Source organism: Sander lucioperca, chromosome 12, assembly GCF_008315115.2.
Source record: "Sander lucioperca isolate FBNREF2018 chromosome 12, SLUC_FBN_1.2, whole genome shotgun sequence".
Classification (NCBI taxonomy): domain Eukaryota; kingdom Metazoa; phylum Chordata; class Actinopteri; order Perciformes; family Percidae; genus Sander; species Sander lucioperca.
Window position 1 is genome coordinate 9562940 of NC_050184.1, and position 13283 is coordinate 9576222.

A 13283-nucleotide genomic window follows, 5' to 3' on the forward strand; every position below is an offset into this window, starting at 1 on the left:
GCGTAAATAGGTTTAAATATGGCTCCAGCTCTACAGTCAGAGTGCTGAGTCAGACTGAGTGTCTGGGTGAACTGTCAACTGTTTACTGCTACTGTCTGACTGTGTTTATGTGCATGTGTCTGTGTTTGTGTTAGTGTGTATGTGTGCATGTTAGGTGGCTTTCCTGTGGTCTATGGGTGTGTGTGAGTGATGAAGTGACTATTACTTGTCTTTATGTGGGATACTTCTTAAGCCCATCACAAGCCCTGTGTGTATTTATTGAGCTACTGTGAGTGTGTATACTCTGCTGGATAACTCATTTTTGAGGTAGCTAGCATTGCAGTTCATTTATTTGAATGTATGTAATACAAAATAATGCAATATACTGTACTGTATGTCAGACAATCCAGCAAACCTTTCCTACTTTTAAAGGAAAAGTTTCACATTTTTGGGAAATATGCTTATTTGCTCTCTTGCTGAGAGTGAGATGAGAAGATTGATACCACTCTTACAGCCTGGCTTTGTCCACTGACAAGCTGTGGTTTTATGCAGGGTAAAGGGCTGGATTATTTCTTGGTCTTGGTTGTCACCGTGAGGTTACCAAGCAATCAGCTAAGCCTTGGTCTTTTATGCTCAAATGTGCATAACATGGGCTTTCAAAACAGTAAATGATTTCCATTACAGTCTAAAACAATTGGCAGCACATATAGTGAGTAAGTTGGTAACACAAAAGTGTTCTGAGATGATAGGGAAGACATAGGGCACACAAACGTTCACGCTATCCCCCACCATACTGTATGGTTGCCCCGGTTCCAGACCTCTAAATCACCGTCCACATTTCTACTCCAGTGATGAGGATCAGAATCCCTGTGGCGTTTTCCAAGGCACCATCCCTGTGTCATGAAAAAACTTCTAATAAAGAGTAATAATGTAATATAAAGTCACTGCAGTGTAAATACATATGTTTAAGCTAATTAACAGCTTATAATTAAGCATCCCCCAATACGTCTTGTGTGCTTATGTACAGTATGTTATAATGTGTGTACATGTGCAGTGCATTTGCTAATGAGCAGCATACATTACAGTGTAAAAGGTGTAAAAAGACAGATACAACCAGTAAAAAGGTTAATACGAGGGTAACTGCATGAGAAGAAAGAGAAAAGATTTCCACGAACGAGTACGCAAGACGATGGGAGGACTGAGGGGGTTGTAAAAAACAGGAGAAACTTTTGGTTCCCAGAGAACAACTAATAGAGATACAAAGAGAGCAAGGGAAAAAAGGAGGGCTCAGATAATAAGAGAGAGAGAGAGAGAGAGAAGTAGGAGAGAGAAGAGATCCAGTGGGAGAAAGAGATATTGGCCTCTTCCTACAGAGAAACACACTTCTCTGTAATTAGGGTCAACGGTGTAAGGTCAGCTCAGTTCTCAGTGTGTGGGTGAGTGTTCACAAAGATACTGTCATGCCGCTTGAAAACGTGTTCTACTTTGTTTCAGCAGTTCAGTGTGGTTTGTTTATCTTTGTAACCATAGTAACGTAGTACCAGTGCATGTTGGGAAACAGTAAGTAAAATTGCCATGCAGTAATCAGCTACAGGAATGCGTGAGCTCTACCAGTCGTCAGTTTCTGAGTCGACCGCTTTTCTTTCTCCCTTTTTGCTAAGGCAACGTCTGTAAGTATTTCTCATCATGTAACATTAGGTTACTGCTTATTCTAATTTTGTAAGATTATTGAGACGGCCAAGAAGCTAATTAGTTCGTGTTAGGCTAAGTTAGCTTTATGTTTATTACTGCTGGTTGTTTTTACTAGCTTGACTGTGTTTATCATATAGGCTACACTGCTATGTTAGCTAAGCGGTGCTATTTACACTGTTGCTGTGTATTTGGGTTTGATTAATAATATAGACATCTCATTGTACTGTATTGCAGTTTCACAAAATTCCCGGTAAACTTCATGGAAATGAATCAGCTGTGTCCTGGAGTTTCTTGGGAGTGTTTAAGCTGAATGGAACATAGCCCATGACAGATACTATGGGTTAAAAGGAATAGGAGGGGAGTGAGTGTTTAACAAAGGATAAAAAAACAATCCAAAGGAAAAAAGGCAGGAATAACATCTAACCAGGGGAAAACTCCTTTTAATGCAACATTTGTCTTCAAAATTCCCCCAAATCTTTATTTTATTTTCTTATCTCTTTCTTCCTCCACCTCCCCTTCCCTAATTCCTCTGGAGCAATTTTACTAATTCTCTCCACTACTCCCTGTCTCCACTGTTACTTTCTTTTTTTTTAAACACACACACAGGTCACATACACAGAAACCTGAGCGTGCACACACACACACACACACACACACCCACACACACACACACACACACACACACACACACACACACACACACACACACACACACACACAGACTCCTGGTCAGGTGAAACTGGAGCCTGGGGTTTTGAATGAATGGAGCTCGTTGTCTGTCTGCTACAGCTGTGTAATCACACTGATGAAGGGTTTGTTTTACACACACACAAAGAAAGACACACACACACACACACACACACACACACACACACACACACACACACATTGGATACTTAAACATACATGAACAAATGTATACACACACTGCTATATGAATACAGTACAGTACATACGCAGATTTGTGGCATGTCAGCTCGCATTGATGGGAAGGTACTGTTTTACACACTTGTACACACCGATGCACACACACATATATATGAGTTAGCTAATTGTGTGTGATGTAATCCTGGGTGGTCTATAGGCTCTTGGTGGCCTCTACTTGTCAGTCAGTGAAGCCAAGCCTGCTCTGCCCAGACTCCATCCACATACATCACATTTAGACACATAATCATCACATTCAGTATTTACTCGACATATTCTCGGAAACTAAATGTTCCTCTTGTGTAGATCAAAATAGAAAATCTTGATTTTTAAACTTTTTTTGGCAGCTAAGAAAAAGAGGGACGGAGCAGGGTGGCCTATGTTTTAGGAAACAGTCCTGAGAGTATTACAGTAGGTCATGAGTTCAATCCTGGCAACATGTAGGAGCCATGTACAGTATATGCTGTCAATGAGGTCCCTCGCTGCACACTCACTGCATTTGCAAGCACACAGGAAACCATGCAGCTTTTTATTTAGGATTTTATAATTTAAAAATGATGGTCTTGCGACATATTTTGTATCATTCCTTTAATGTTGTTAGTCTGTTAGTCCTGAAAATAACAGTTTTAATCAATCATAACATACCCTGCAACCTACTGTAATGGAACCTAACACGTGTTTACATGCTGTGAGTCAATAAACAGATTTCACCTGTACCTCAGACCTTATTTTGGAACCATGGCTCAATTACTGTGCTTTAAGGGTCTGGCGAGTCCACACAGCATTCCGGGATGGGAGTGCTCTGGTTTATTGGCATTTCTTTAAACCAATCACAATCGTCATGGTCGGCGCTAAGCACCGCACAGAGCAACGGCGCCTCTGCAAAATAGCCTCAGGAAGAACTTGTTTGGGTGGAACATGTGTACATTCAAAGGTTGTTTTACTCGTGCAACAGAAAACTCAGATTGCACAGATAGTCTAGCTAGCTGTCTGGATTTACCCTGCAGAGATCTCAGGAGCAGTTAACCATAGTCCTCATAAATCAACCGCTTCCAATCAATCCTTATATCCCCTTGCATGCAGCAATACATACCCCCCGTGAAGTCTCTGTGATGCACATGCTCTGTTGTAAAAACTCTGAGTTAAACTTTGTAATGTCTATACTGTGCATAGCCAAGAAATCAGGTGTCTCAGGAATCTACTTTAGCTGTGCTAACTGGGTTTATCTAATTCTTTAACCAAATTGAAGTTTCTCATTTACAGCACATGACGTGTACAAACAAATGGCTTGGAGATATGCTGAGTTTGATGCTAAGCCAGTCAGATAAGGTTGAAAACAAAAAGATTTTGAGGAAGTGATCTTACCACAGGGCAGGTCCAAAAGTAGGAGTGTTGCACCTATTATTACATGTTATCTGTTTAGACGCGGTGTTTGTGTCTTGTGATGACTCCCATGACTCCAGTGGATTAAAAGGTAGCATTGTGTTGCACTGGGTAGGAGTGGACAGTCCTCCACGAGGAGCTCCTCCCAGGGGTGTTGGACTGGGAGGAAAAAGGGGACTGAGTACCAAGGGCCCTCATGTGAGGAGGGCCCAAAAAGATCCCAGAATGAATAGCTGTGGATGCGGGGGAGGGGGGAGGGGGGGGGTGCGGGGGACGGCACATAGAAAATGCCTTTCTACAGGGCCCAGAATTTTGTGCTACGCCCCTGGCTCCTCCACCCTCTTGTTTAAATATGTGTGTAATGTACAGTATGATGTCTGGGGCTGATGAGGAGTGATTAAAAAAAAAAGTAATGTAATGCATTACGGTTCAAACAGTCTGTTTTGTGAAAAGTCGTAGATAACTCTTTTCACTTTGGTTAATAATAAGTGTGGTCTTTACATTTCCTATGAGAGAATATGTAATGCACAGTTGAGGTTTGATTGAAGGTGAAGTGGTGTGAAGAGACTTACAGTGATATCCTTGCCAGCCCAGTTACACTCCTCCCTCCAGTCGACGGGAGCGGGCCAATAGATCTGAAACACAGCAGGCAAAGGTCAGATGATCCTGTCGCTAAAATCTGAATTCATTATCTAGATTAATTTACTAATTTAAAGTCTGCTTGATTACATGACATTAAAAAGTGTTTGTTGTTCTAAATTAATAATATCCTTCAGCTCAAATGAGACCCCTAGAGGTTTGGATGAGTAAAGGTTTTCATTTCACTTCCCTTCAGCCTCTCCATACTATTGTCCAACTTCACTTCCTGTATTCTCTTCATCGCACTTGCATCCCTTCACATCGGCTACTTTCTCCTCTTTCCTCACCTCCTTATCCTCCTCATACTCCCTTCTCATTGTAAAGGAGGATGACCCCACCACTTTGATAAACCGCTTCAGCAATGGTGAATCTGCACACCCAGGTCATAAATCAAGCTTGCCCATATACCTGAAACCAACAGAGGCTTCACATCTAAGGCACCAAGCATGTAATTTACTCCAAACAACTGTGAACAGATGTTTATAGTGGGCTGTATTTTGTGTGTATATTATGTTTTATTTGTGGGTCTCTGTGCATTTAGTGTTTTTACCAGTGTGTACATACATATATAAATGTATTGTCTGCTCCAGTGTGTATATTCAGCTCTGTGCAAGCATCCCTTGGCTATGACTATTACATACTCCAAAGGCAAATGTTTCAATCAAAAGATTCTCATTTAGATATTAATCACAATGTTCTTTTGGGATAAATGATCTCTCTTCATCTCTGTCCACATCTTTGATTTTTGCTCACTTGAGTGGTCTCACATGGGCAAGAATACAATTCTGTCATTTTCAAAGGAGCAAGTTGGTAAAATGTGTCCACAGTTTTGAATATTTCTCTTTCTTCCATGCCTTTAGATCCACATGAAAACAAACTCATAAAGTGCGTGTGGCATGACAATAGTATTAAATGATTCTTAGGAATCAGACAATATGGTGCTGATTGTAAAAAACAAAAAGACTTTCTGATTTCCATCCCGTGCCACTTTAATCTCCTCTATCTAGTTTGTCAACTAAAGTAATAAAGACAATTTATGATAAGAGACACATAAAGTCTCTAATTAGGTCACAGTTCAGGTAAATACATCTCTTGATTAGGTTTACAGGAATGTAGCCATGAAAAATACAGTAATTACTGCTTTGTTTTAGAGACAAAACACCCTGAGCTCATGAGAATTTCAAACACATTACAGTCCATTAAAACAATGTGTAGAAAGTGTTGAAACCTCAGCAAAGTAATGACTGATTCATTAGTAATCAACAAACATTCCATACCCCATATCTTATGATGTTATTCTGCTGTGTGGCAGTAAAACATTAAAGAATTAAGTAGGGCTGTCAGCATTAACGTGTTAATCACGATGAGATTAAAGACAGAGCATAACGCGTTATAATTGTGTTCATCACGTTAATCGCGTGCACCAAATATTCTTTATTTTACACGGTCGCTGGTGCTGTTACCAAATAACCTTTTCTACGAAGAATACGCTCTAGAATCTTTGGCTGCTACTATTTTGACCCTTTTAGGTACCTTTACTTGTTGTCAAGCTAACCATAGACAGGAGGGGTATTAATTAAAATTAATGGACAAAGCCACGCCGTAGACTTCCGCGGAGACCAGTGAAGTCTATTAGAAGCACTGTTCCGGTGATGGCTGAGCTTGACGACGTAAATGTGACGTGAGCAACCTGTCTGAAAGTTGTAAGTCTTCTGGTAGCTGTGCCAAAAGAAATCTGAATCATTCCGAATCTTGCAGAGATGGAGAGCGTAGGTATATGTAAGGATATAAATAGGCACAGGTTCATTATTGCTAACTAAAATGCTAGTTAACATTAGTAATTAAACTTAAACAGCTATTGTAAGTCAAAACCGCCTGCGAGCTTCTCCTGACTATACAGTAATTTGTCTACTATGCGACAGAAAGTCGAGTGGTTATGACACAATCATTAGCCTATTTTTACAAAAGCGTCTGCTACGGAGCCATAACGTGAGGTACAAGGTAATTGAGCCTTTTATACATTGTCGTGTTTCTTTAGAAATAAACAATGGACAAATAGAGTCTTTTAACGCTTCAGATGTAAAGTTATTCGCTGTCAAAGTGACGCCAAAATGAATGGCAGTCAATAGAATGCTAACGGCAGGTGATGGCTTGTTAGCATCAAAATGTCTCCATAGGAGGCACACTTTGCGGATGCTCGCTTACCCCCTTGAAGCTGCCACAGACACTTCCTACCTCCTGCTGCAGCCATGGAGACGAACAACACCGTTCTAAATGGCAAGTTTTACTTAAAAAAACTCCCAGACGGCTCCATCGACAAGTCAAAAGCAATATGCACCTTGTGTGAAATGGAACTAAAATATCACCGAAGCACTTAAAGTTCAAGCTACCATCTACGAGCTAAGCATGGAGCTAGTACAGCTAATCAGGTTGATGCTAGCGGACTCAGACAAAGCACTATTTTGGAGAGTGCAAGTCGCCACAGACCTGTGGATGAAACCAAATCGAAAAAATTTACTGAAGCGCTTGCGAAATGGGTGGCAACTAACTGCAGACCATCTTGACATCTTGTGCATGCACTTTTGCTGTATAATTTATTTTTAAAAAGCAAGCTTAAGGCAAGCTATATTTCTGACGACATTGGTTGTGTTACCTCTCAGTCTCATTGCACATCTTTTGATTTGCAATAATCAAATAAATCTACAAGTCAAGTTCATTAAGTAACTTTCTTTGCATTCCTTTGATTCCCAATCAAGATACACTGGTAAGAATTGGTTTACATTGATAATACAGACTTAAAAACAGTTATGAAATGCAAAGTAATTGAATTTTAATGATGTGATAAAACATGCAATTACTTGAGATTAACTATTGAAGTTCAGCGATTAATCGTGATTAAGAAAAAATGTATTGTTTGACAGCCCTAGAATTAAGATTTTTACATTTTGTCTGTCCAACAAAAATGGTTCCTGACTTTTTGTGTTTTTCTTTGTTTGTTTGTTTTGTTTTACAGATTTTGGTTCTGACCAACCTTGTGTTCCTGCTTGGCAATGTTGTCTAATGATAGCGACAGCAGGAAGTTCTTGGCCCCGACGAAGAGGCGGCCTCTTTCTTCATCCAACAGCAGAGCACTGAAGCAGCATGAACGCTCCAGCTCGAACCGCCGCACTCCATGGAACTGCTGCAACTCTGAAATTGCACAGATATACGGGATTATAGAGGGCAGCACCCCCTAATCTGTCTTCTGTTACATGTGATATACTGATGGCATCCCATACTTTACAAAAAACCCCTTCCAGTTAATGTGTACTGTTAATGGTCCTCTGCTTCTTCCATATGTACAGGAATAGACCAGAAACCCCCCCGTTGATGAGTCCAGACAGGGTTGTACAATTTATGATATAATGATAATATAAATAATAATTTATGATATAATATGTAATGATCGGGCTGTTTGTACATGTTTGACCTTTCATTGTGAATCTTGTTGTATGACACGTGCAAACTCTCACAAGCTAACTCACATTGTGCTGTCAACAGTTAGGCAAAATAGAAATAAATACATTTTCCATGGCCATTCGTGTCTTGAATAAAGTTGTCTTCAAAGTTTAAACAACCTCAAGTCATCAGAGTCTTAAGATCCGAATTGGTTAGTTGGCCAAAGGGCTGCAACAAGGTTGATACAAACATCTGGTTGATAAAGAAGACTTACTTTTAGTATTTCAAGAACATTTCTGGGATGTGTCCTAAGCCCAGTGAGATGTGAACAAGCAGGACAAACTCCTCTGACAGAAATGATACTATATTGGTTTTAATGGAAATATTGAGTGTCCGTGCTGTTTCCAAACTGGCAAGAACAAATTCTAGGGGAACAGTGCCCAGGAAAATTCAGCTTGTATTTGTAAATTTAAGCTATAATAGTTACCCCAAACCAGTGGAAAAAACTGTGATCTTGGCCAGAGAAGCTGAAGAAATAAGGGGACTGCATCCTCCCCTGCTTGCCTGCACTTAAACCCGGAGCTAAAAAAAAAAAAAAAACAAGACCAAGGCCCTCCCTACTTAGACTTTAAAATGGCTTTATTAGTCTGCCATTGTTGTAATGAGAATTTATGACTTTTATTAAGACTCTGACGCCACCCAACAGCCGCCTGCATGACATCAGGGACTGTAGGTCTACTGCTCATTTTATTTTAACGTGCCATTTTCAGAAAATGAGTTATTATTCAGTTCCACAATGCTGTGATGATAATAACATTGGGCCCAAAGAAGACACATACTGAAAATGACACCTGTTGATGACACCTGTTCTCTAATACATGTTAAAATAATTATTCTTATTATATTAACAGGCTATAACATTCAGTAACAGACAATATATATTAAATGCCAAAATTTGCATGTAATTATGTTAACAACCCAGACAGACATACAGACAAGTGACCAACTTACATTGTCATCCCTTGAGCTGCACTGCTAGGGTAGTTAAAAAGAGTCTCTTTGGGACTTGAATTACAACATTAAAGAGTTGTTTCCTGCTTATTACATATCCTATTACAAAAGGCATTACAGCAAACCTGTTAATCAGCCAGACACTGAAATCTGGATAAATAAACAGACTGCTGATGGCTATGTCTGGCTTACTTGCAGGCTAAATTAAATCAAAAGTCATTTCAGTGAAACACAAGGTCATTAGGATCTCTTTTAGTCCTTCATGTGTCAACTAAAACTAGAATATTCTGCTGTCTTTCCATCCTGTGTGCTACATGTTACCTTCAGCCTAAATTAAAGGGAGGACATATCTCAGCTGGGCAGACGGCCTTCAGCAAACCTCACGTCCTTGGTGAGTTAGTTCAGGCTGTAATTGCTTTCAATGATGGAACACGTCCCTGGTTTATGTGGTTGTGTTGGGCATTGAGCGGTCTTCTTCTAACTTACAATGCTTGAGATGGTGTGTGTGTGTGTGTGTGTGTGTGTGTGTGTGTGTGCATACATGCGTGCGTGCGTGCAAATCACAGCAACCACAAATTACAGCTGGCTGCTGTTCAGGACTGTTTACTTTGAAAAGGATATGGCGGAATCTCACATGAAACATAGAAATTGTGTGTGTGTGTGTGTGTGTGTGTGTGTACGAAGTATATATTATGTGCAGTGGAAGAGGCAAAGACTCCACCGCACACAAACCAAATTTGCATTCTTAACACAGCTTTGGTTCTTACCTTTGTATGAGAGCTTCATGCGTGGTGAGGAGGAAGAAGAGGAGGAGGAGGAAGAAGAAGAAGAGGAGGAGGATGAAGATGTGGAGGAAGTGCGCGTCATGGTGCCGGAGGAAGCATGTGCGGAGGCGGCCAGTCCCAGCAGGAACAGAGAGCTACAGGTGACCATCATGGCCACCATCATCATCATCATGGTCATCATCTTGGCACGCTTAGAACAAACTCAAAAGTCAACTTAAAAGTTTGAGTCTGTTAAGTGAATTTATTGTGGTTTTCAGCTGGATTTCGGCCTAGATTCCACTTAGCATGAATGCCCAATTTTTGTCTGTATATTAGATGCAGTCCACCCGCCTTTGGACTGGTTTGCCAAGGATTCAGAATCACCTCAGCTTTGCAACCCCAAAACAGATTCTCCCTCTTGCTGTTTGCTTTGGCAGAACCTCACTCTCTTACAGGCTTCCTTTCCAGTTCTTCATATAGGGTGTAATCTTTATAAAGCCCTCCTTGGTTCTGAAGAGTCTCTGTTGGCAGATTCACAGCTACTCTCATGAAGGTCAACCAAGTTCACCTCTCACATCCAAGATGGGACAAAAACGTCACACATGGAGACCTAAGAATAGAGACAGAAAGGGAGAGGATTTAGAAATGGACACTACTAACACACAGTACGTTGTGCCAGGGATGCCCCTGCACAAGCACACACACACACACACACACACACACACACATACACACAGAACTGGCGTCTGAGGTATATTTAGTCAGAGTCGAATTGATGCCCCTGCCAGGATGTGTTAATGCCAGCCTCCATTATGGCAACAACACTATAATCTCTTCACAGGGACAGTATCCAAAACACACACACACTGACCATGATGATGAAGACTGTGTGTGAGTGTGATACAGATATGCCATGTCCACTGCCAAGCCAAGCACCCCTCGCTGCCTCCACACTGGCAGACGGTGTCACCAGATGAGATCTCTTCAATGCTCAGGACTAATGAGCCGGCAGTGACGTGGATGGATGTATCAATGGATGAGAGCATTGGTGCTCAACAGAAAGTTACTTGCGAGTGAGTCCAGAAAGAGAAAGCAAAAAAACTGTTTGCTTTTGTAATTAGATTTGCTGTCAATATTGAATTACACCATAGTGGATACATGACATTACAAGTTATACAAAGCTTTAAAATGTTGGTTTTTATAATCTTGTTTACACAAGGCTTCTTTGATCTCAGTTCGGTTTTTCGGAGTGCACGGGGACTTGCTGTCAATTGAGCATGGTCAGGGAGTATAGAAAAAAAAATGATAAAGTCATTTGAGAGCTGGAGTCAAATATATAGTGTCAGATTTGCTTTTGTTTTCGGAAAAATCCACAATAACTTTGTGCCTCAGTTGTGAGTGTGTTGTTGTAAACCACAACTCTACCACAGCAGGAACAGGCATGAGGTCACTGGTTTGTAAGCCTACATGTATATGAATATTGTGTGGTAAAAAGTGTGCACGGGACAGACACACACTCACACACTCCTCTCTTTCAGTACTTTGGACCCTGTGGTCGGCCGTAACAATAAAGCCTTTCAGTAGGAACAGTCTCCTTTATTATATTACACCTCACAGTTGGCACTCAGTCAGTAACAGGCAGACAGTCTGCTTTTCTCCCTCTTTACTTTCAATCTTTGCTTCTTTTCCCTCTCCATGCAGTTACCTTTATCTCTGTTCTTCAGACTGGATTCATATATTTTATCTTACTTTTTGTGGCAGTTTCTATTCAATAAGAAGCTTTAAAATACTTAAGGAAGCCCATGTGGACAAAATTGGCCCAACCCCTAGAACTTATCCAAATCATGCAGCCATATATGGCCTAGACCCAAGGAGCATTTCAGCTTCTAGTGATAGAACACAGACGAGTGTGCCAACACCCAGCTGCTTTTATCCCAACTCAGCTGGCGATGTGGTGGGCCTCTAGAAGACTGCAATGTAAGGTAACACCGGTCTTGCGAGAATAACTACAATGTGGGTCCTTAAGATGCCACAGATTTGCTTTGTTTATCACAATAAAAAATATATTTGGTGCATGTAGTGGTGGTTCATCTATATTAATGGAGGATTTCTTGATTTAACCAGAGTTGAAGTTTGATGGACTCCTCCAGTGCTGCTGTCAGTGAGGATGACTGGGTGAAGTGAGGTTTTGAGCCTGGCTCACTATCATCATCTCAACCATCTGTAAAGCATGCTGAATTTTCAAATAAACCCCCCAAATTCACCTCATTCGTTTTTAAGATGGAACATCCTTACATTAATTTCAAAATTTCTGGCACAACTATATTGCAGAAAGCTGCGGTGATCACTTTTAAGCACACGTGCATACAGAAAGATGAGAATATACGCACAAACTACACACACACACACACACACACACACACACACACACACACACACACACAGACAGACAGACCCGTCCAGGCTGTTGGCACATTGTTTGATGAATAATGGAGCTATTGAAGCGTGGAGACAGGAGAACTCTCATAAGCTCACGGCTCTCAGGCCACAACACAACAGGACAGAGCTGAGCAGGAACATAAACTCCCACATATCCTGCAGTATGTAAACACACACACACACACACACACACACACACACACACACACACACACACACACACACACACACAAATGGACAAAAGAGCACATACAAGCTTTGAACTGCACACAACCTGCCATCTTCTGCCAAGCTCGCAGTCCACAAGTGCACAATGAGGTGTGAATCGTCTGGAATACTTTTATAGTTTTGATCTGTTAAAGTCAGGTGTGAAGCAGAAAACATCTAATTTGTGTGTGTGTGTGTGTGTGTGTGTGTGTGTGTGTGTGTGTGTGTGTGTGTGTGTGCGTGTGTGCTTGTGCGTGTGGCAGAATGAAAGACGGTGAAACTGTTGTGTGTGTGTGCTGAAGGTTCTACGCAGAGCTACAAAGACGCTGCAGTATTTCAAAGAGAAGGACGTCAGCGCCCTCCTCAGCTGCAGCTCCGTGACACACAAACAGAAACACATATACAATTCACATCACAGTCCCTGGGAGTGACAGGGGCAGCGGTGAAGCCCTTACACTCCTGCCGGCTGCTATAAAAGGAACGGCCGGTCCCATTGTTCCTCTGAGTCTCCCTGAGCTGTGTGTGTATGTGTGTATCAGCATGTGTGTGTGTCTTCCAAATCTGCCATCATGAGTTGAAGAGAGCATTATTGTTCCTCGCACATCCTCGTCCCATCCCAGAGCACGCACAAACACATGCGTGCACACACACACACACACACACACACACACACACACACACACACACGTGTATATACACATGTGCAGGAGCATTTATACTCATTTACAGACTTCTGCTTCTTAGCACTTAAATCTGCAAACACACACTCACAAATACACAAACTCCTTGCATGCTCCATAATGCATC

The 13283-nt window shown here is 41.3% G+C and overlaps 1 protein-coding gene across 2 annotated transcripts in view; it reads right to left on the reverse strand.

Annotated features, from left to right (window-relative positions):
- Positions 1-13283, reverse strand: part of sema3b (sema domain, immunoglobulin domain (Ig), short basic domain, secreted, (semaphorin) 3B) — an 87786-nt gene that overhangs the window by 24092 nt on the left and 50411 nt on the right. For both annotated transcript variants that reach the window (XM_036008054.1, XM_036008053.1), the window contains exons 2-4: positions 9834-10440; positions 7649-7806; positions 4551-4613 (exon numbers count right to left, since the gene is read on the reverse strand). In XM_036008054.1, the coding sequence (XP_035863947.1) occupies positions 4551-4613; positions 7649-7806; positions 9834-10032 (420 nt within the window). In that variant the 5' untranslated portion in view covers positions 10033-10440. The remainder of the gene's footprint in view (positions 1-4550; positions 4614-7648; positions 7807-9833; positions 10441-13283) is intronic.